This window comes from Theileria annulata, chromosome 4, assembly GCF_000003225.4.
Source record: "Theileria annulata chromosome 4, complete sequence, *** SEQUENCING IN PROGRESS ***".
NCBI classification, from domain to species: Eukaryota; Apicomplexa; class Aconoidasida; order Piroplasmida; family Theileriidae; genus Theileria; species Theileria annulata.
The window spans coordinates 1,225,189-1,244,560 of record NC_011098.1 but is presented as its reverse complement, the minus strand read 5'-3'; the positions used below and the strand labels follow the sequence as shown (position 1 = coordinate 1,244,560).

The 19,372-nt window shown below is 34.0% G+C and overlaps 10 protein-coding genes across 10 annotated transcripts, besides 17 other annotated features; 7 read left to right on the top strand and 3 right to left on the bottom strand.

Annotated features, from left to right (window-relative positions):
- Positions 1-74: 74 nt before the first annotated feature.
- Positions 75-3,782, top strand: TA10815 (uncharacterized protein; the record flags this gene model as incomplete). The annotated part of the gene is made up of 12 exons (XM_948176.1): positions 75-609; positions 649-732; positions 771-882; positions 916-1,310; positions 1,341-1,662; positions 1,821-2,308; positions 2,341-2,490; positions 2,525-2,641; positions 2,674-2,762; positions 2,792-3,311; positions 3,353-3,465; positions 3,495-3,782. 12 exons carry the CDS (start codon positions 75-77, stop codon positions 3,780-3,782), a joined length of 3,213 nt encoding a protein of 1,070 aa, XP_953269.1.
- Positions 93-152: a sequence feature (1 probable transmembrane helix predicted for TA10815 by TMHMM2.0 at aa 7-26).
- Positions 3,783-3,900: 118 nt separating the features above from the next.
- On the top strand, positions 3,901-4,681 carry TA10820 (mRNA cleavage factor subunit, putative; the record flags this gene model as incomplete). The annotated part of the gene is made up of 2 exons (XM_948175.1): positions 3,901-4,422; positions 4,523-4,681. 2 exons carry the CDS (start codon positions 3,901-3,903, stop codon positions 4,679-4,681), a joined length of 681 nt encoding a protein of 226 aa, XP_953268.1.
- Positions 4,682-5,942: 1,261 nt separating this feature from the next.
- Positions 5,943-5,996: a sequence feature (Signal peptide predicted for TA10825 by SignalP 2.0 HMM (Signal peptide probability 0.967, signal anchor probability 0.001) with cleavage site probability 0.514 between residues 18 and 19).
- Positions 5,943-6,409, top strand: TA10825 (uncharacterized protein; the record flags this gene model as incomplete). The annotated part of the gene is given in 4 exon segments (XM_948174.1): positions 5,943-5,956; positions 6,007-6,136; positions 6,178-6,295; positions 6,306-6,409. The coding sequence occupies 4 exon segments, from the start codon at positions 5,943-5,945 to the stop codon at positions 6,407-6,409; spliced, it is 366 nt and encodes a 121-aa protein (XP_953267.1).
- Positions 5,955-5,956: a sequence feature (2 probable transmembrane helices predicted for TA10825 by TMHMM2.0 at aa 5-27 and 73-92).
- Positions 6,007-6,073: a sequence feature (2 probable transmembrane helices predicted for TA10825 by TMHMM2.0 at aa 5-27 and 73-92).
- Positions 6,250-6,295: a sequence feature (2 probable transmembrane helices predicted for TA10825 by TMHMM2.0 at aa 5-27 and 73-92).
- Positions 6,306-6,319: a sequence feature (2 probable transmembrane helices predicted for TA10825 by TMHMM2.0 at aa 5-27 and 73-92).
- A 135-nt stretch (positions 6,410-6,544) lies between the features above and the next one.
- Positions 6,545-7,115, top strand: TA10830 (acetyltransferase, putative; the record flags this gene model as incomplete). The annotated part of the gene is made up of 2 exons (XM_948173.1): positions 6,545-6,737; positions 6,835-7,115. The coding sequence occupies 2 exons, from the start codon at positions 6,545-6,547 to the stop codon at positions 7,113-7,115; spliced, it is 474 nt and encodes a 157-aa protein (XP_953266.1).
- A 177-nt stretch (positions 7,116-7,292) lies between these two features.
- On the top strand, positions 7,293-7,710 carry TA10835 (tubulin binding cofactor, putative; the record flags this gene model as incomplete). The annotated part of the gene is made up of 2 exons (XM_948172.1): positions 7,293-7,409; positions 7,462-7,710. 2 exons carry the CDS (start codon positions 7,293-7,295, stop codon positions 7,708-7,710), a joined length of 366 nt encoding a protein of 121 aa, XP_953265.1.
- A 788-nt stretch (positions 7,711-8,498) lies between these two features.
- Positions 8,499-10,271, bottom strand: TA10840 (phenylalanine-tRNA synthetase, putative; the record flags this gene model as incomplete). The annotated part of the gene is made up of 8 exons (XM_948171.1): positions 8,499-8,831; positions 8,861-8,953; positions 8,985-9,078; positions 9,107-9,216; positions 9,248-9,355; positions 9,388-9,503; positions 9,533-9,923; positions 9,981-10,271. The coding sequence occupies 8 exons, from the start codon at positions 10,269-10,271 to the stop codon at positions 8,499-8,501; spliced, it is 1,536 nt and encodes a 511-aa protein (XP_953264.1).
- A 154-nt stretch (positions 10,272-10,425) lies between these two features.
- TA10845 (double-strand break repair protein, putative) lies at positions 10,426-13,378 on the bottom strand (the record flags this gene model as incomplete). The annotated part of the gene is made up of 11 exons (XM_948170.1): positions 10,426-10,540; positions 10,570-10,703; positions 10,733-10,870; positions 10,902-11,095; positions 11,124-11,188; positions 11,219-11,358; positions 11,388-11,948; positions 11,978-12,036; positions 12,066-12,281; positions 12,324-13,103; positions 13,168-13,378. 11 exons carry the CDS (start codon positions 13,376-13,378, stop codon positions 10,426-10,428), a joined length of 2,613 nt encoding a protein of 870 aa, XP_953263.1.
- Positions 13,379-13,931: 553 nt separating this feature from the next.
- TA10850 (isocitrate dehydrogenase, putative) lies at positions 13,932-15,550 on the top strand (the record flags this gene model as incomplete). Its single annotated transcript, XM_948169.1, has 6 exons — positions 13,932-14,186; positions 14,258-14,335; positions 14,386-14,473; positions 14,503-15,094; positions 15,146-15,257; positions 15,296-15,550. 6 exons carry the CDS (start codon positions 13,932-13,934, stop codon positions 15,548-15,550), a joined length of 1,380 nt encoding a protein of 459 aa, XP_953262.1.
- Positions 15,551-15,734: 184 nt separating this feature from the next.
- Positions 15,735-15,833: a sequence feature (Signal anchor predicted for TA10865 by SignalP 2.0 HMM (Signal peptide probability 0.013, signal anchor probability 0.666) with cleavage site probability 0.003 between residues 33 and 34).
- On the top strand, positions 15,735-17,474 carry TA10865 (Tpr-related protein family member, putative; the record flags this gene model as incomplete). The annotated part of the gene is made up of 1 exon (XM_948168.1): positions 15,735-17,474. The coding sequence occupies one exon, from the start codon at positions 15,735-15,737 to the stop codon at positions 17,472-17,474; it is 1,740 nt and encodes a 579-aa protein (XP_953261.1).
- Positions 15,795-15,854: a sequence feature (10 probable transmembrane helices predicted for TA10865 by TMHMM2.0 at aa 21-40, 109-131, 143-165, 170-192, 205-227, 330-352, 365-387, 442-464, 483-505 and 515-537).
- Positions 16,059-16,127: a sequence feature (10 probable transmembrane helices predicted for TA10865 by TMHMM2.0 at aa 21-40, 109-131, 143-165, 170-192, 205-227, 330-352, 365-387, 442-464, 483-505 and 515-537).
- Positions 16,161-16,229: a sequence feature (10 probable transmembrane helices predicted for TA10865 by TMHMM2.0 at aa 21-40, 109-131, 143-165, 170-192, 205-227, 330-352, 365-387, 442-464, 483-505 and 515-537).
- Positions 16,242-16,310: a sequence feature (10 probable transmembrane helices predicted for TA10865 by TMHMM2.0 at aa 21-40, 109-131, 143-165, 170-192, 205-227, 330-352, 365-387, 442-464, 483-505 and 515-537).
- Positions 16,347-16,415: a sequence feature (10 probable transmembrane helices predicted for TA10865 by TMHMM2.0 at aa 21-40, 109-131, 143-165, 170-192, 205-227, 330-352, 365-387, 442-464, 483-505 and 515-537).
- Positions 16,722-16,790: a sequence feature (10 probable transmembrane helices predicted for TA10865 by TMHMM2.0 at aa 21-40, 109-131, 143-165, 170-192, 205-227, 330-352, 365-387, 442-464, 483-505 and 515-537).
- Positions 16,827-16,895: a sequence feature (10 probable transmembrane helices predicted for TA10865 by TMHMM2.0 at aa 21-40, 109-131, 143-165, 170-192, 205-227, 330-352, 365-387, 442-464, 483-505 and 515-537).
- Positions 17,058-17,126: a sequence feature (10 probable transmembrane helices predicted for TA10865 by TMHMM2.0 at aa 21-40, 109-131, 143-165, 170-192, 205-227, 330-352, 365-387, 442-464, 483-505 and 515-537).
- Positions 17,181-17,249: a sequence feature (10 probable transmembrane helices predicted for TA10865 by TMHMM2.0 at aa 21-40, 109-131, 143-165, 170-192, 205-227, 330-352, 365-387, 442-464, 483-505 and 515-537).
- Positions 17,277-17,345: a sequence feature (10 probable transmembrane helices predicted for TA10865 by TMHMM2.0 at aa 21-40, 109-131, 143-165, 170-192, 205-227, 330-352, 365-387, 442-464, 483-505 and 515-537).
- A 154-nt stretch (positions 17,475-17,628) lies between the features above and the next one.
- TA10870 (uncharacterized protein) lies at positions 17,629-19,368 on the bottom strand (the record flags this gene model as incomplete). Its single annotated transcript, XM_948167.1, has 1 exon — positions 17,629-19,368. One exon carries the CDS (start codon positions 19,366-19,368, stop codon positions 17,629-17,631), a length of 1,740 nt encoding a protein of 579 aa, XP_953260.1.
- Positions 19,369-19,372: the final 4 nt, after the last annotated feature.

Here is a 19,372-nt window from a genome sequence, read left to right as displayed (position 1 = left end):
GCTGAGAATAGATTTAATTATGATTATTTCAATTTGTTAAATTAATTTTTATCTAAATCTTCATGTTTAAGTAAATGTGTAAGTTCACTTACTACATATTATACATCGGACTTTTCTGTACACATTTAGTCTTTTGTAACTCATTTTTTCTCAAAAACAACCCAAATCCTTTTGATAACATAAACAAAAACATTCCAAATTCTCAAATTCAGCAAATAGTTCCAGAAAATGCCACAACAAACAACAACAACCCAAATTACACGTATAATTTAAACACATCTAACAATAATAATGACAATTTGGCGAGAAATCAATATAATAATAATTTTAATACTAATGAAATCGCAAATAATATAACACAGAACGGTGTTACTGTTAATTCATACGTGAATAACGATAAGGATAATAACAACCCTTCTGACGTTTCAACCGACGAAAATGAAGTAAATAACCAGGAAGAGAATGATAACGACTTGATGTACTATTTAACTCAGTATCGGAACAGAGCTCGAAGAACGGTTGATGGTCATTTATGTGCAGCAGCTTTCGTTCAAAGAGACCAGATTTATACCGACTGTACAGTTGAAGTTGCTCCCGACGGAACAGAAGGTATCATAAACTTTTAGAATTTTAATAAAATCATTTCAGGAAAAGAATGGTGTTACCTTGAATCACAACTTATTGGTAAATTGGAGAAGGATTGGGGGTTTTGCGAAACTCCATTAAATTACGGTATTTCATACAAAATTAAACTGAATCATTCATTTTAGAAGAAATAAGAAATGCAACGCTTAATCACATATCACAGAAAGTTTCTCAAGTTGATGAAATGCTCAGATCACTGAATACATATAGAAAACTTATTAAAGAATCTGAAAGGAGGTTTGTTGACTAAAACTGATCTCAATTCTATAGACTATCAAAAGTTTGTGGAATGGGCCATAAGCTAATAAGCGATTCTCTGTTAAAAATAGAAACAATGTTTGAAGATTCAGAAAAGAAAATAGAAGAAGTTACAAAAATAAAAAACGAAATTGACAAGATCAAGAACGAAATTAAAAAGATACAGTGTGTACACAACGAAGTGAGAAAATCCCACTCAACTCAGTATTACCCGGACAAGTATTTTAACACTATTTTAAAATTATTTAGTGATATATACAATGTTTCTGACGGCTTAATTGGTACATATTACTCCAACAACACCTTTGAATTCCCAGCAGTTTCTACTAGAATAGACCCTCAAATTAATTTTTTGTTCGTAAACAAAATGCCAATTATTGGTCTAAGTCCTTACAAATTTTCAATTCGTATGTTTTGAGCAATTACGATTTTTTCAGGGTGGGAAGGATACTTGAAAGTACCTCACTCAGGAAATTATTTGTTTGAACTTGGTATATTATCATATTTATATTTAAGATTAGATACTGATTCATACGGAAGAGTTGAACTGAACGGCTCTGAGATAATAAATCTTGGTATACGAGTTGATGGAGATGATGAAATCGGATATAAATTCTTCATTGATCCTGTTATACAGAGAAATGGCCTTAAAACCTCTCAAAGTCAGCAGCTGATCGGAGGGAAGTTTTATCAAATAAAGGTAGAAATGTCGCACTCTCAGCAGTACAAATACTCTGATGGCTCAGAATCATATTTCAAGTAAATTCTAAACATCTTACTACTCTGTACTCAGGTTACTGTGGTCAAGTCATAGAATTCCAAAAGAAGTAGTTCCATCCACTAACTTTTATTCTCAGTTAAAAAAGACACACACATCAATTAGCCAGTGAGTCGTTTGTCAAATAACTTTTATTTAGTTTACCTGCTTCAAGTTTTGAAATTGTTACATCACTAAATGGAGAAAGCGCCTTCAGAAACAACAACAGATTCTTTATCGCAAATTTGACAAATGGACTAATTAAAGCTCAGTTGATAAGATGTGATGAAAAACATAACATAGGGTCATTCAACATGAGCGTTAATCAGGACTCAAACCTCTATGTTGCATACAAAAAGGGATTTCCGTTCCCATTAAACCCGAAGGAAGAACTTCAGTGGATACAGGAAGAATGTGTGGAAACTTTAGATGTTTACGGTTCCGGAGAAAACTCATCATCAACAGGAGACATTATGGGAACTTTGAATCGAATTTTCAAGTTCAATCATGAAAGTACACTGGTGGAAGTTGAGGTGAAACAAATAGCCCTTGTCAGAGGTGTAATTTATAAGTTTGTCACCACAAGCCCTGATGTCAGTTTCATTATGTTTCTCTCAGACAACATTAACTCTAAACAAAACCAGTGCAGTAAGTTCTGGGAATATATTTATCGACTTTAGTTGGGGCGGAAACACTTCTTAGTTTACCGGGCGGTAATTTTTTCATGTCATGTTCTGAGAGCTCATCACATTCTGGAGACTACGACTGTAACGCATCCCTAAGTGGCAAGTACCTCGATCAAAGGAAATCAGTCTGGAGAACTAGCGGCGGTAATCTAATTTATCTGACTAAATAACTAAATAGGGACTGGAGAGAACATCACTGTTGTTTTTAGAGAGCCAGTTTTGGTAACTGAGTTCAAATTCAGACCTAGAGACTCATCATACACCTGGCCTTCAAAGATAACCTTATCATTTCATGGTAACCAATTTTAATTTCAATCATTTCATTAGAGGGAGGTGGTGAAACGTTCAGTGTATTCCACTCCAATGACCTGGAGCATCACTCATACAGGCTTTCAGTTCCTAAAATCACGACATCTGTTAGATTAATAATTATTATTAGTCGTAGGTCAAACTCACAATAGACGAAATGTATGTAAGCGGTTCAGAGACCGGCGGATCATTTGGTATAATAGGCATACCGTGCAAATTCTCAGAAACGATGAGGTTTGTAGAAATCCTTCGGTGTTCTGAAACACTAAAGGACTTGGAGAACATATATATCTTCAAAAACGATGATAAGTTTCTCGCTGAATGTCAGCCAGAATGCTTGGTCAAGGACTCTAAATTCGAAAAGAATTTCAATTCTGAAAAAGGTGAAAAGATGTTTTCTGAAAATGACCCGATTTGTCCAAGTGCTGTGTCAAACAAATACTGTTCAGAGGACTCAGGCTCTTGTGTCGTTCAGGTTAATGTCATTAAATCTGCTGACTCTTCTGGATACCTTATTTCCAAATCCCACCATAAACAGAAGAAAAGGATGAAAAAATTACAAATCCTCTTCAGAAAACAACCTGATAAGACACCTACTCAGGGTTACCTAATAGACAATGGCCAAGTTAAGTCAGATTTAGAAGATCTATCATACGGTAATAAACTTTACACTCAATGTTATATTCTAATTTTGTAGGTTGGTTTAGAGAAGCTCATGGAGAGTTTTGTCATTCAAATGATAATCCATTATATGGTGGTGGAATTAGATTTCCACCTCCAAAAGAGTCTTTGGACTGTCTTCAAAAAGAGGTATGTCCACACCAAATAAAAGTTTTCAGAAATGTTCCGGGAACTACTGGTCGATAGAACTACCCGAGGATGGAGAATATAAGCTTGAGGTTATTTTAGGATCAGTTTGCAAGTCAAATAACGATTCCGAAGCATACTTGGAGGTTAACGGAACTCCCCTTCTAACAGGGGAAGGATTTAAAAGCGACACATTTTACACAATAGTCAAAAATGTCAAGGTTAAAAATAAGAGAATCAAGTTGACTTCGACTTGTAAGACTGATAATTGTCCGGAAACTGGAACTGTTTTACAGATGGTTTCTGTTGAGCAGCTGTAGTATAGCACAATATCGATTATTATTAATTTTAAATTTTAATATATATTTTTGTTATTATGTATTAAATGTTTATATTATTAAAAATAAATTATTTTAAATAAATTTAAAATAATTGCTAATGAGTGAGAATGGAGTGTTAGAGGAGGAAGAATCCTACGTGGCTCACGTAGACGAGAGATCAGAGTGGGATATTTATCCACAAACAATGTACAAATTTGAGCACAATTCAACTAAAGTTGGAAGAGGTTTGATTTTTAGGTTATCAGATGAAATACTCGAAAGAAGAGTAAAGACTTACGCTGTTAGTGGCATGAGAATCACTGTATGCGGTGTTATTTTATCACATAGAAAGGGATTTCCATATGTTCTTTTGCTAAAGAGAGATTTGGATAAAAGTGTTGGATTATTAGGGGGGAAATGTAAAAGCTTCGAGAATCCCAAAGAAGCCTTATCATCTAAACTAGCAAGATTCATAACATCAACCAAACACAAACATCAATTAAACATCAAAGACACCATGGAAAATATCCATGTTGGAGAATTGTTGGCAGACTTTTGGCGGTGTGACTTCAATACAGAGCCACTCCCATATCTACCATTGCATACAAATAGACCCAAAGAAAAAATTTCATTATACCAGGTTCTTAACTATAATTTAAATACTATAAATACCAATCTTATATACTATAATACTAGTTATTAAACCCTCTTGTAAATATATTAAACTAATAAATATACAGGTTATCCTCCCAGAGAATTGTAAAATTAGTGTACCTAAAGGTTATAATTTAAAATTCGTCCCGTTATATGACTTTTATAATGCAGAATTCGGGTTATCATTGGCATCTCTACCTCACCTCTTAAGCAGATTCAAAATATCATACTTGTCAACTGACTGATATAAAATAACAATTTTAATTTGTTCAAATATTTTTATATTTTATTTTAAAGTTTTTAATAATCAAATTTGTGTTTGATGTTGTTTTACACATTGGGTTAACAATAAGAACATTAATTATTAAATTTAAAATTAATAATGTTTATATTATCTATATTAAATTAATTTATATTATGTTTTCTAAAATGAAAATTATTAATTATATAAAAGTACTACTAAAAATACATATGTATTTCTATATTATCGCAAAAATTGATATTATCACATGTAAACAATATAAATTCGATAAAATTCGGTAACTCTATTTGAATTGTTTATTTCTAAAGATTTCTAACAGTTTTATAATGATGTGTAGAAGTTTTTCACAATTAGGCAAAATGTATAACACCTTTTTACTATGCGAAAATCTACCTGTAAGTCATTACTTCTAATATTCATATAATCTTATACACTTGTTATTTTAATTGTATACAATATATTGTTTAATATTGTTTTAGCCTGAATCTGCAAGTATGAATACATTTTGTATGTCTCAATGTGCCACGACTTACATGGATGAGGACTTAAAGTGTAATCCACAGGCAGAAAGTAACAATTCAGCTCTAAACTACACATTTAATTTATATGTCTGAATACTCATTAAATTTTAGCTTGGAAAATAAGACTCAAAGTGGACAGGACATCAACATACTTTGAAACAGGAGGTAAATTTTGTTATATAAAACTTGTTTACGATTTATATTTGGTGTTTAATTGATGGAATTAGGTTGTAAACCAGGTCAGAGGAGGTTTAAATGTGTTCCATACAAGGTATTAATAACTGATATTAAGTTGGTTTAGAGCAATGAAGGAGAATGCGATGACGAATCAGCACTAGTTTACCCAAAAGGATACTCATGTTTTACCAAATGTGGAGTAAAAACATGTCCAACTGAAAGTTTTAAGAAACCAAGAGATGTTGAAGATTTAAAGGCATGTTTTTTACTATTATATAGTTAAGTAAATCCATCAAATCAGCACACATTTAACATTTTATTACAAAAAAACAATTATATGGTTATGATATTTAGATTGCTGATTGTACTAATGGATTCAGAGTTAGGTGTTCGTTTAACGAATCAGAGGAAAGTAAAGAAGTTGGAACTGGAAACTTGACTCTCGAAATAAAAACTAAATCATCTAAAATTTAATATTATTTTTAATCACTACAATTTATTAATAAAAACAATGTGTTTATGAAGATTTTTGAAATATAATATTAAATGTATAATCTGATGTCAGGCCGGGTTATTCAATATAATCATCACATTTATTTCTGAAAACTAGCATTTTATTACTTATATTTTTACTCAATGAAGTTCCTCCTTATTTTGGGTATTTTACCCTTTATATTCAAGTTCTCAGCCGCAGGTTAGTTAATATTAGAGGTAATTATATTTGTACACATTACCATCTAGTAAAATAACGATATTTTCACCATATTAATTAAAATTTTAGAAGTGTCCACAGGCAATGTTGGATCTACCTCTACTGTTGGTCAATCACCAGTTAATGGAGCTCCAGGATTATCTCCGCCGACCGCTCCTGGTATTTTTATCTTTTTTATTATTTTTTAGTACTTGAAGAATTGACAGTTGTGAGGCAAAAGGAGTTATTCGTGGCACGAAAATACAAGAATTACTCAACGGCTACCGTCAACCCCGTATACGTTAGAAATCAGGAATTGTGATCATTATATATTTTTTATTTTTATCATTTCATGAATGTTCTATTTTACAATTCACAACTATAATTACATTAATTTTTTCACCTTTTTCATGATTTATACATGTAGATTCCGCCCTTTTATCGACTTCTCGCCGCAATGATGGAGAGCCTATACGAATCCTACAAAATCCGTCAAATGACAGTCAACGATATAAAATCCATAGATAACATAAAATCCGATGAATTTACAATTATATATCCGGACCGGATATACCACCGGTTTGTCAAAAACTTCCCTAACTTATCTCTTGTACTTGAAATAAACGATAATATGGAAGGATTCATTATAGGTAACTAAAAATTATGTAAAATATAAATATAAGTTATAAATAACTATTTATACTCTTATTTATTTAATTGTTTTAAGTTTGTTACATAATCCCGTAGGTAGTAATACAATTGCCGAAGGTGTACATTACGGCCATATAACATCAATTTTTATAAGTAAAGGGTTCAGAAGATGTGGGTTTGGCGCTAAACTCATGAGTGAGTTCGAGGAGAATAGCAAGAATCTAAACTGTAAATACGTGAACCTTTTCGTTAACCATCGCAACACAACGGCCATAGAATTTTACAAGAAACTTGATTATTACGTTCATGTCACAATTCCTAATTATTATGACGATAATGACGACGCATTTGAAATGCGGAAAACCCTGGTTTACTAGTCATTGCCCACCATGTGTACTTAATGATACTGTTTAAATAATGTAGTATATTAGATTCCATGTAATATATTTATATTTTTGCATTATAAATATAATTTTAAAATTTTATATAAAATTTAACTTTCTGTACAATAGCAACAGTCTCTCGATTTTAATCTTGATAACTAATTATTAAAAATGGAACAAGAACAGACTTTACATATTAAAAAGGGCGCCATTGTTAGGACTATGAAGGAATATAGTCTATACAAGAAGGAGCTTCAAGAGGCTCAATCGAAATTCGAATCAGTTAAGGTAATTTATAAACAAGATTCCATTAATGATGACATGGCTAATGTTATTTTAGGCTACTGGTGAAGAGCATGAGGTTAGAGCGGCAATGAAAATCTTAGAAGAATCTTCAGCAGTACTAGAGGATTCCAAAAAGAGACTAACCATGATAGCAATGGACCTAGACCAGTACATGATGGAAATGATGAGAACAGTTGAAGATTCATCTGACACTATGACTGATGACACTTTGTTTTTGGAATGTAAATCAGCGTTGGAGGATCTAAGTAGAAATCATCCCGAAATTGAATTTAGAAGGTCGTAATACTCGTAACCCTAAATATCTTGAATTTTAAAAATAGTAAATTAACAGCCTAGAACAGTGGACCAACTCTTGAAAAGTCATTTTTCCAGGAGTTTAGTGCGAAAATATCTTCAAGCCACGATGTGTTAGCAATTCCATACACTACAGGCATAAATTATTTATAAAAGTACCGTTTTGGTTGTAATATATGACCATTTCTGTAAAATTGTAAGCTCAGTATATATGTTTATATAGTTTAATGACTTACTGGTTTCACACTTTGGGCCCATAAAGTAATGGGTCTCCGTGATGGTGTTTGAGCAGTCACAGAAAACCTGTAAATAACCTTCATGTGCAGGAATGAGTCTGCAAATGGAGCTATTTTGACAAATGGTCAATATCTCGCTGTCCGGGTAAAACACATCCTTACACTGTGTGTACATTGACAAGTCGTCTGATAATGATATCTTGTCAACATCAATCAGGTGCATTTGGGAATAATCAGAGCCTGACCCACTCCCTTTTTTCTGTTCATCAGCTGAATTTACGTTTATTAAGAATAAGAACAGTGTTCCTAAATCACAAGTGAGATGTTGTAAGAATTACCCAAGATAAAGTATATTTTAATAAACATCAATAGAAAAAATATTAAACATTAAATTAATTTTTTGTTAACATTGATTTAAATAAAATTTAATGAAAAATAAGAATGTGAAATACAAATGTGTAGAATAAATATTATGTGGAATCCAGATAAGATTTTGGTTGGATACACATTTATATAAAATGTGTAAATAAATGGTTTTATATTAGTATTTACAACCGATTAAGTCTCTAATGTTTTTAATGTTGTGGCTTAGCATTGTTGGTCTCTCTAGTGAGAGTCCCCATGCAATTACCGTTAGATTCTCTGGAAGTCCCATTGGAAGGAGCATTTCTGGCCTGAAAATACCACTGTTTCCAACTTCCATCCAGGTATTCAGTGATTTATGGTATCCGAATATCTCCATTGAGGGCTCAGTGTAAGGATTAAATGCTGGTTTGAATCTCAGTGGGTCTATTCCTATAGCTCCATAGAAGGTTTCCATAACTCCCATAAGGTCCCCTAGACCCAGATCAAAGCCCACAACAAACCCCTCGATCTAATAAAGATTATCTTGAAGAAACTAACCTGGTGGAATTCGCAAAGGTGTGTAGAGTCAGTGGCCTCATTTCTGAACACCTTGTCAATTGCAAAGAATTTGCAAGGAACTATAGGATTCCCCTAACAACAATTATATAATTTTTATTGTTACCTTTTGGTAATCGTCTGCTATTTGTTTAAGTTTCCTTGCGGAGCATGGCGTGACGTGTGTTCTTAACACTGTTTTAAGTGATTCATGAAGGTCCCTAAAACAAGTTAAAATTAAACAAGTACCATTTATATTGCCATCCGAAGCTGTTATATACTCGGGCATCTCCATGAGCCACTGAAACGTTTTTAACATGTGTCTCGTCCAGAAAGTTAACTTTAACCTTTTCAGGGTTCTATAAATATTTTATGTTAATTATAAGTTACATCAAGGAAGAATGTGTCCTGTATATCCCTTGCTGGGTGTTGTTGTGGTATGTACAGGCTGTCAAAACACCAAAAACTGGACTCCAAATACCTACTCGTATCCAACTCCTAAATGATTTTTTAAATATTCTAATTTATACCTCAAATCCCATGGATGTTAATATTCTCCTAAACTCGTGCATTGTGTGTATCAGCGGGTGTAGGTCTCCATTAAGTGCCCTTTTACCACTTGAGAAGAAGTTGTACTTTTTAATTTCTAAAAAGTTTTAATCCTACTAAAATTACCTGCTTCCTCCCACTTTCCGCTCTCCAACAACTCCATTGTGAGATCTGTAATTTGTGGCCTTACTGAGGACTTGTACTCATCAGTCCTCCTTACATTATAGCACATTGTTACCTTAGATGTAACCAGCTTTCTCTTCTTCAAGTCACCCAATTCTTCATCCAACTTCTTCCTATCTGGGATCAACTTAGCTAGATCCAACATCATAGAAGTCTCACAGTTTCCGTGTTTGTTCACCACTTCCAACATACTCTTAGTCAAATCCGTATCAAACGGGTTTAATCCAAGCGATAAAACCTTATCCTCAAGTTTTAGATACTTGTTCCGCATACATTTCTTCAAACCAATATCTGCATTTTCCACAGATTTAAGTGCGTCATCAACTGATAAACCCTAAACATTGATCAACAGAGTAAAATTAGATAAATAATTATTCGAGTGAATAGGTACAGGTGATTCCTTGACCTTCTGAACCAGAAGGTATTCAGGTGAATTGTCTTTTGAGTATTTTTCTCCTTCTTTGGTCAAAACGTATGCATTTGATTTATTTTCCTCAAGGGTTACGTATCCCTTTGACATTAAACTCTTTACTCCGCTCAAAACCTTATCATGATCATATTCAACGTCAAAAGTTGATATAAACGGCTTGCTATCATCAGATTCACTCTTCTTTGAATGTTTTTCAAAGGCTAAATCCAATTTACTTAGCAGAAGGTTCAACTCCTCCTCCTTACTACACATATTTCACTAGATATATTTACAACAAATTTTAATTTTATTCATTTTAATAAAAATACACTATAAATACAATGATATATATTATTGAACGGTGTTAATATATTATTGAACATTGGCGATAAATATAGTGTTATGGATATATGAGTTGGGTAACTGTTTATTTTTTATCTCCATTTTGGTTCAGGTACCATGTTAACTTTACACATTTTGAACTTCTAGTATTTGTTTTCTTTTTCCCGTTTGTTTCCTTATCGTTTTCCAACACTTCACACCTACACATGTGAGTTTAATTTAGTCTAACCTTCCATTGATTTCTTGAGACTCCTTATTATCTTCTTCAATTATATAGTTTAGGTACGTGTCGTAGTTCTTTGTTGCTGAACTTGTTTGGTCACCTTTTGATACTGCCAAAACTCTATCTTCCTCAGTTTTATCCTAAACATTGTCATCAAAACACACTATACATGTATGAATTTGTCGATTAATTCAGAGTACAGATCCTCTGAGAGTTGGTCTGAAACTGTTTCTCTCATCCTAGTCTTTATATATTCCTGGATTAGAGAAACTCTTCCCCTCACATACTCCAATATAATTTGTGATTCCTACAAACATTTTCAAAATTTTTTTCGGTACCATCCCATTTGCAAATCTGTTAACAGCTTCGTTCAACTCACTCTCAAGTAAGAGTGACAATTGACAATTATCCCCAATTGAGGACAAAACTTGCTGTTTCATCTTCTTCCTAACGTGTTCCGACTTTACTTCTGAGCTCTCCTCGACCTCTAATTTCTTCATTTTTAAAATGTCATTTGGGTTCGCCACTTTCCCTAAACACTTTGAAATCATAAAACAAACCTATAAATGAACTCCCAAACAACTTTGGGTTAATCACCTCGAAAACTGATCCATCAACCTTGATCCTAAAACAACTTATCAAAATTCATATATACCTGACCAATGGACATGAGGCCTTGTGTATGATTGATTGTATCTTTGATAGGTTTTGAAGACTCAACTCCTCACTCAATGATAACGAGTTCAACTCAGTTGTGAAATTAGCCTCTGAATTCTCCAATAACTTCTCAACTTCCTAACCCATTGTTATCGTGACAAAATTACCTTCTTCAAATAATTCTGTAATTCTTCAGCATTCATATGAGGTTTTTCATATGTGTTGAGATTTGGAAGCTCATCTGAGATGAATTTCCTTGTCGATTTGAGTGAAATTGGATAGAAGTTAACGTTTTCAGTAGTAATGTGTATCAGGCATGCGTGTTTTGGGGGTATTTCTGCCGGCACTAGGCATGTTTGAATTGTAGAGCCCAGTTGTAGGATTTGAAAGTTCTCAAAAGAGCTTTTCTGTGGAAACTTAATACTTTCGTGCTCATGACCCCAAATCACCAGGTCAAACCATTCCGGGATCATGTTTGTCGTTACGTAGTCGTGATCATTGATTCCTCTTCTCGGGTACCTGTTCTGATGTATCATTAGTATTTTGTAGTATTTGTCAAATTCTTCACATTGTTCAAATTTAACCATGTTCTTATTAAACATTTCTACTAAACGTTCATCCTTTATCCATCCTAGCCCGTAAAGCGCAATCTTAACATCCCCTTTCGAGATTTTAATTGGCTTTATCACCACATTTTCTAGGTCAAAAACCCTTCCAAAATACGTTACCTAAACACTATGAACCTATTTCAAAGTACCAGTCCAGCCACGTCTAAAATGTCAATTGGTGATAATGAATGTTGATATGTCGGATTATCTAAACCAAGTATAATTTCTTAAATTTACCGTGATTTCCGTGTATTACGAAAAAAGGCGTTAAAAATTCCTTAGAAACACCGCTGGAATAAGCTAAATCACCCAAAGGGTTATTTGCTACACCCTTATCAAAGCTAATCAGCTTTGCACTCTCAACTTCAGACTTATCAACCTTTATCTTACTCATGCTACTTAACAAATATGTCGATAACAAATCCATCGTGCGATACCTAATTCCATTCATTACTCAATTATTTTAAATTATTTTAAACAACTAACTACTTTAACGACTATTGATAATTAATAAATACATTGTGGTTCTGGATGGCATGTTTTTGTCGAATAAATCTCCCGAGTGGAGTATGAAATCAACTTCCAAGTGTTTTGCGATGAAGAGGAGCTCTTCGAACGTGTTCAGCGAGTCGTTTCCTCTGAACGGATCATCTTCTTTATAGCCCAAATGTGTGTCTGTAAACACCAAAATCTTTACAACGTTATCGTCTTCACTTTCATCTAAATCTTTAAACTCAAACTCCTTTGAAACGTCTGAATCCAACTGCATTGGGGCTCCATTCTGCTCATTTTGGCTGAAATTAACAGAAATTTCAGGGTTTTCCAGGGAGAAAGGACTTTTGAATGATGAAAAGGGTTCAGATTTGTCAATTAGTTTGTAGAAGAATGAGTCGTCTGACTTAATCCCGTCGAATATCTTGTCATTTAAAGATCTGTTGGAATTGAAACTAAATGTACTCTGATTTTTATTTACATACTTCTGCACAGGTGTGTGATAGTTGTGGTCAGAGTTTAAATCCGAAAACACAGAATTATATCCATAATTAGATTCCACTATAGTTGTATTTATCGAGTCTGAGCGCTCTGTGTTTCTCAGTGGATTTGGGCTAAATTCAGAGATCCTCAAATCTCCTTGATTAATTTTTATTTTATCGCTAAAAACTACTGTGGATACTCCTGAGTCGTTGGAATCTTTATTACATCTATCTAGAGCCCCCGGCGTGATCAATTCATCTATGTTATCTGCACAAAATTCTTTGATCTCAGAATCAAACTCTAAATAATTTTTAATCAAGTCTAATGTGTAAAATGGCAATTTATAGATAAAATTACAAATTACCTGAAACTGTAAAGTCTGATGAGAATTTTAAAGGCCTATCGATTAACAATCTTTTCTGTGTCAAAAGGGTAGGACTAGATTCCTGAATTACTGGTGAAGTGTTGACTATAGGAACATGATTTAATGATACGTCTAAAGAGTCGATGTTGGTGTCGTTTTTACAAACGATTTTATCCCAAACAGATTTGAAGGAAACTGATTTGGGAGTCATTGTAATTTTGGAAGATTAAAAAATAATGGACAATATAATGTACACATTGTAAACGATAATATAGTAAAGTAAATAATAAAACAATAATAAAATTGTCGAATATAATTTAAAATAAATTTAATTTAAAAAATACAACAGGAATAACTACAGAAAATTAAAATGTGTATTTGGTATACGTTGAAGAATTCTTGGGTGATAATAAGAAATTAAAATTGTAACTCAATAAAAGTTACTAGAAATGTTATAAAACAACGTTTATATACTTAACTAACTATAATATTATTGGAAGATTAAAATAAGATTAATGTGTAAGCAAAATTTTTATTAAATTTTCATTTTATTATTTATATACAAATTAACCCAGATTTACGTATTTAACAACTTAATGATATGAAAACGTATTTTAATACCATTTATAAGCATAAATATCCATGTTAAATTATCCAGATTAATTAAATAACATTTTTCTCGACCCCATGTACAAATTTATGTTAAGAGTAATCAGATAAAATACCCAAATAGTTTATAGGGTTTTGTTATTACATAAACACCTATGTTCTTGTCACAACATTGTAAAGTTGGGGCCAGATTCCTATCCTTTCATAGGTCATTTGTTACATTAGGCTACGCTTTCAACTATTTATCTGTACATCATAACAATCTTCAAAACTTAACCTCAAAGAATCACATTTCATCATTAGCTTCTAACAATATGAACCTCAAAAACAAAATTGTTGTTAAAAATTCAATCGTCGAAATCGACGGAGATGAAATGACAAAAATCATGTGGGATAAAGTTAAGAAAAAAGTAACTATTTTTATTTTTACTAGATTATCTATTTTTATTACTTAATCGTTATCTTATTAATTGGTTTTCAGCTGATTCTTCCACATGTTGATTTGGATTTGAAGTACTTTGATTTATCAATACAACACAGAGATTCTACTGACGACAAGGTATAAAATTAATATTTCCACCAATTTAAATGTTGTTAATCTGTTTTTAGGTTACTTTGGATGCCGCAGCTGCAATTCAGAAGCACGGAGTTGGAGTTAAGTGTGCAACTATCACACCTGACGAGGCTAGAGTGAAGGGTAAATTATTTCTTTAAAAATTTGTTTAGAGTTTAATTTGAAGCGAATGTACAAATCACCCAACGGAACGATAAGGAATATTCTGGACGGGACTGTTTTCAGGGTTCCTATAATCACAAAATCAGTTCCATTGCTGGTTCCAGGTTGGAAGAAGCCAATAGTGATAGGAAGGCATGCTTTTGGAGATCAGTACAACTGTCAGGACTTTGTGGTATCAGAGCCTGGAAAGTTGGAACTTCGTTTCACTCCAGAAGGTGGAGAACCCAAGAGTGTAGTGGTTCATGACTTTAAAGGGTCTGGAGTCGCCATTGGAATGTTTAACCTCGACAAATCAATCTTAGGATTTGCCAGGGCATCTTTTAACTACGCCTTAAGCCAAAATATGCCTTTGTACTTTTCCTCTAAGAACACTATCCTCAAGTACTACGACGGGAGGTTTAAGGATCTATTCCAGAAGGTGTATGATGAGGAATTCAAGACCAAATTTGAGGAAAAGGGTTTGACATATCAGCACAGGTTAATTGACGATATGGTTGCCTTTGCTCTAAAGTCAGAGGGTGGTTTTGTCTGGGCCTGTAAAAATTACGACGGCGATGTTCAGTCTGATATCGTAGCACAGGCGTTTGTCATTATCAACTTACACTAATTTATACATTATAAAATTATAATTAGGTACGGCTCACTTGGTTTAATGTCTTCCGTTCTCTTTTCTTCAGATGGCAAATGCTTTTTATCTGAGGCTGCTCACGGCACAGTTACTCGCCATTACAGGCAATACCAAAAGGTATAAAAATTCTTAATTATATTTAAATTTAATTTTAGGGACTTGTTACTAGCACCAATCCTGTGGCAATTATCGTAGCTTGGGCCAAGGCTCTTGAGAGGAGAGGTAACCTTGACCAAAATCTAGAACTAGTTCAATTTGCTCAAAAACTCGAAAGGTCATGTGTTGACGCAATTGACTCAGGTTTCATGACCAAGGACCTTGCTCTGGCCAGGAACCCTAAAGCCACCGAAAACGACTACCTTAACACTGACCAGTACATTGACAAGGTCTTAGAGTTTTTACACTCTTAAACATTTTTAATATCATTACTTTTATAAATTATGCACTATATAGTTATTATAATTTGTATATTACAAATTACATGATAAAGTTTAATGTTTGTTTTGATGGATACTGTGATTTTAATTAATATTTCTGTAATATAGTAAAACCATCCTTTTACTAAAAAGTAATTCCTTCTGGTTATCGCAATAAATGGCTCATTGTCGTTACGGATGTAAGGCTGCTGAAGATGATTTTGGTAAGTGTCCATTACTCATAGCTGCCTATATACTTGCCGGACTGTCTATGATGCTTAACATTAGACTTTCATATAGTTCTGCTCCATACGCACTTATTAGGTTCAAGCTGCCTGAGAATCTATTCAGTGTGTTTGTTAGGAGAATGGCAAGTTCTTTGGAACTCTGGTGTCTACCAGGTTTCATCATTGCTGACGCAATCGAACTAGCTGTTAAACTAGCCATCACCAGCGACTTCAGCAACTGGAACAACCTCGACTCAAAGAAACTCAAGTTCGGTGCCATCATAATACCTTCCATAATTGCTCAATGGTTAAATTTTCTCACCTATGTAATTTTATTGATTGTATATTTGGCGGGTGGTGATCATGGTCGCCTAACAACCTTTTATTGGACTATTGCAGTATCTGGATTTGTTTTTGGTATCAATAATCCATTGGTCTTTGCTGCTAACTATCATTATATTCCAATCTATATTGCTGGTGAAAACTGTTTCCCAGCTCTAACCTCATTCATACACTATTTGGCAACTTTGATGTTTGGTAACAGAAGAAAATACGATAGTGACTTCATATTAGTCTTTATTGACATTTGGGTAGCTATCATAATATCATTCGTGGCAGCTGTGGTTTGGACACTAGCATATGGTATCTGCACAGATGCTGCTCCTGATTGTACAATTACTAAGGTTACTAGTCAGACTCAGGTTACTATCACATATCAGGGTGATGAGAAGGCTAAGGTTGAGAAAGCTGGTTATGTCGATCCTCCTGGTACTAATGGTACTTATAAGTATACTGTTAAGAATACTGAAACTAAAAACATCACTTACACTTTCACACTCAGAACTCAGCTTGGTGCTGCTGGTGCTAATGGTGCTGTTACTATCGAATATGGTCATATATTTGCTGAAGGTTTCTCTGGTACTGGTGCCAAGGAATCTTTGATCTCACCATTACTGATTGTTCTAGTTGGTATGGGTCTTGTATATGCCATTTATCCTGGAATTGCACCTGGTATGATTGTACCATTTTACCTAGTTGATAAGATCGAAATGGTTCTTCTTATTGCTACCATATTTCCGCCGGTAATCATTGCACTACTCCAAAGATTTGCTGCAAACTGGTCTCCTAAAACCAATTACGTATGGCACGGAAATGATAAAACTGGTCTACAAGGATGGCTACCATACGCATCCACACACGTAAAAGACACAGGACGATCAACAGAACAAAAAGAAGTATGCAACCCCGTTCAAGAAGCTCAACATCTTGTTCATGCTTATCTTTGGCACTTCTTTGATATCGTGGTTCCCACTATGATCATCCTAGCCTATCTATTCATATATTCACTTCACTATAGAGATTCCAAAATATCCCGTTCCATTGTCAATCAACCTAAGATGTCTACTGCACTCACTATAATATTTTATATGTGTCATGAGATCGCACTTGCTGTTGGATTTGCTGGTATGGTAGGTAATGGAGCTGAATATACGGTGATAGCTCAAATGGTGGGTGCATTCCTTATGGTCTTCCTAGCACTCTACAGTGAGGGCTATCTAATTGAGTATAAAAGCCACGATCCAACACATTGGCCCACAGAAGGTATGACTAAATGGAACGCGTTCTGCTATTGGTGTAAAAGAGCCAGCAAAATAACTAATCACAACCTAAGATCATTGTTTAGAACTTAATTGATCACAAATCTATTTATTTAGTCATTTATATAAAGATCTATATATGTTAACATATGATGTGTATATACACAATAATATATAATATACAAAAAATAATAATGTATAATGAAAAATATAATTAATGATATAAAATTTGTAAAATGAAATAAAATTAACTAGATTCTTCTGGAGGGTTTATAATGTTAGCCCAGGATTCTGGGAACATCTGTAAGAGATACTCGTACTCGTCGAAGGAGCGAGTAGTCGAGATGAGTCTCTCAATCTCAAGTAGGTCAAACTCTGAATCTAACCTCCTGAGAGACTCCAACACCTTCGAAAGAACAAATAACGTGTTGGAAGACTTGTTTGACTTTGTCAAATATCTTTCGTCCTTCTCAAACTTTGGCTTTATCTCTGTTGGAGTCCTAGTGGTAAAGGCCTGCTCATCTGGGAGAAGGCGCATACAGAAGAGTCCTGTGATGAAAAAAGTCAACTCCTTAGGACCAAAAGTATCAATTTTAGTCAGAAGAAATAATGTAACCTTAAGAAGTTGGTTATCAAAATCCTTGTGAGTCTTTTCATCTTTGAAGGTGTAGAACCTGGAGACCTGAGAAAGCCTAGCAAAACAGCTAGGCTCAAATTTAGGCACATTTCTTGAAATATGAGGCATCAAGTCTGGTAAAATATCGTTCAGAAGGTCAAATCTAGCAAGTGACCATACGCACCTGCTAAGGTGTTTGTGGTAGATGTTAGTGACCTTGAGCGGGTTTCTAAGATCTTCCAAAACCAAAGATAAAAACTTATCATGCCTTATTTTCAGTCTACACAGGCTTGAAAGGTTACTAAGGCTGTTTAGTAGTGACGTGGTAGGGTATAGCCTAATGATGTTACCCATTAAAATGGAGATTACTGGAAAGTCCAGGGTGGCTCCGTCACGTTCACTTTTTTGAGCCAAAACACCCAAAAGATCGGTCAGTTCGTCAGAATCAAAAGACTTAAGATCATACTCCAACTGTGGAAGAATCCTTTCTTCGCAAAAACTTAAAAGTCTCTCAACCAAACTTGCGATCTTCTTATCACGATATCCTTTTACGATATAACTCCATGGCCTTATTAATGATACATTATACTTGTCATTGTACATATTAATTTTTACAAAATTCCGGTCACTCACATTTACAGATTTTTCTACAGAGTTTTCACTCGATTCGGTGTTTGAATTTGTATTATTTCCAGTGTTTTCAGAATTTGTATGGTCAGGGTCTGTGATCATTTGTGAGTGTTTTAAGATCCTTGAAATGTTACTGCAAATCCCAAGTCTGTTAAGCGAGTTTATACTGTTAAATATATGTGGAACCTCAAGCCTTGAAACTATATCGTCATATACTGTCAAACATCTTAATCCCTGAAGTGTTAAACATGTGTTCAAGAGCTGTATACAGTCTGATGCAGAGTAGTCTGTCATTCTGAACCTAAAAGCCTCAACCAACGCGTCCTCAATACTTCTTTGTCTGATGAAATGAGGCAATTTTGAGTACGCGATTCCTATTTGAAGCACAACATCTGGCGGGAACTTCATACAGTTGTACGCCACGTTATGTTCCAGGTGAGGGAGCAAAGTTTCCTTTATAAAGTTCTTGGGAATCGGCTTCCTAAGTACCACCGACTTCTCCTGAGACTCCGATAATTCTACAGGTTTAAAAAAGTCCTCAGGCACAGAATCTTTTTTAGACTTAACAACATTTTTAGCTTTTTTAACCTTCAATGGATCTTTTATGTTCAAATTGGTTAGGTTAGAACCAGATGTGGAATCCGTCACTGATTTCTGAGTTGAGTTCGACAAGAACCTGTAACCGGTAAAAACACAAAATCTATACTTTTCTACAATCGAACATTGTAGGAATCTCATCATAATA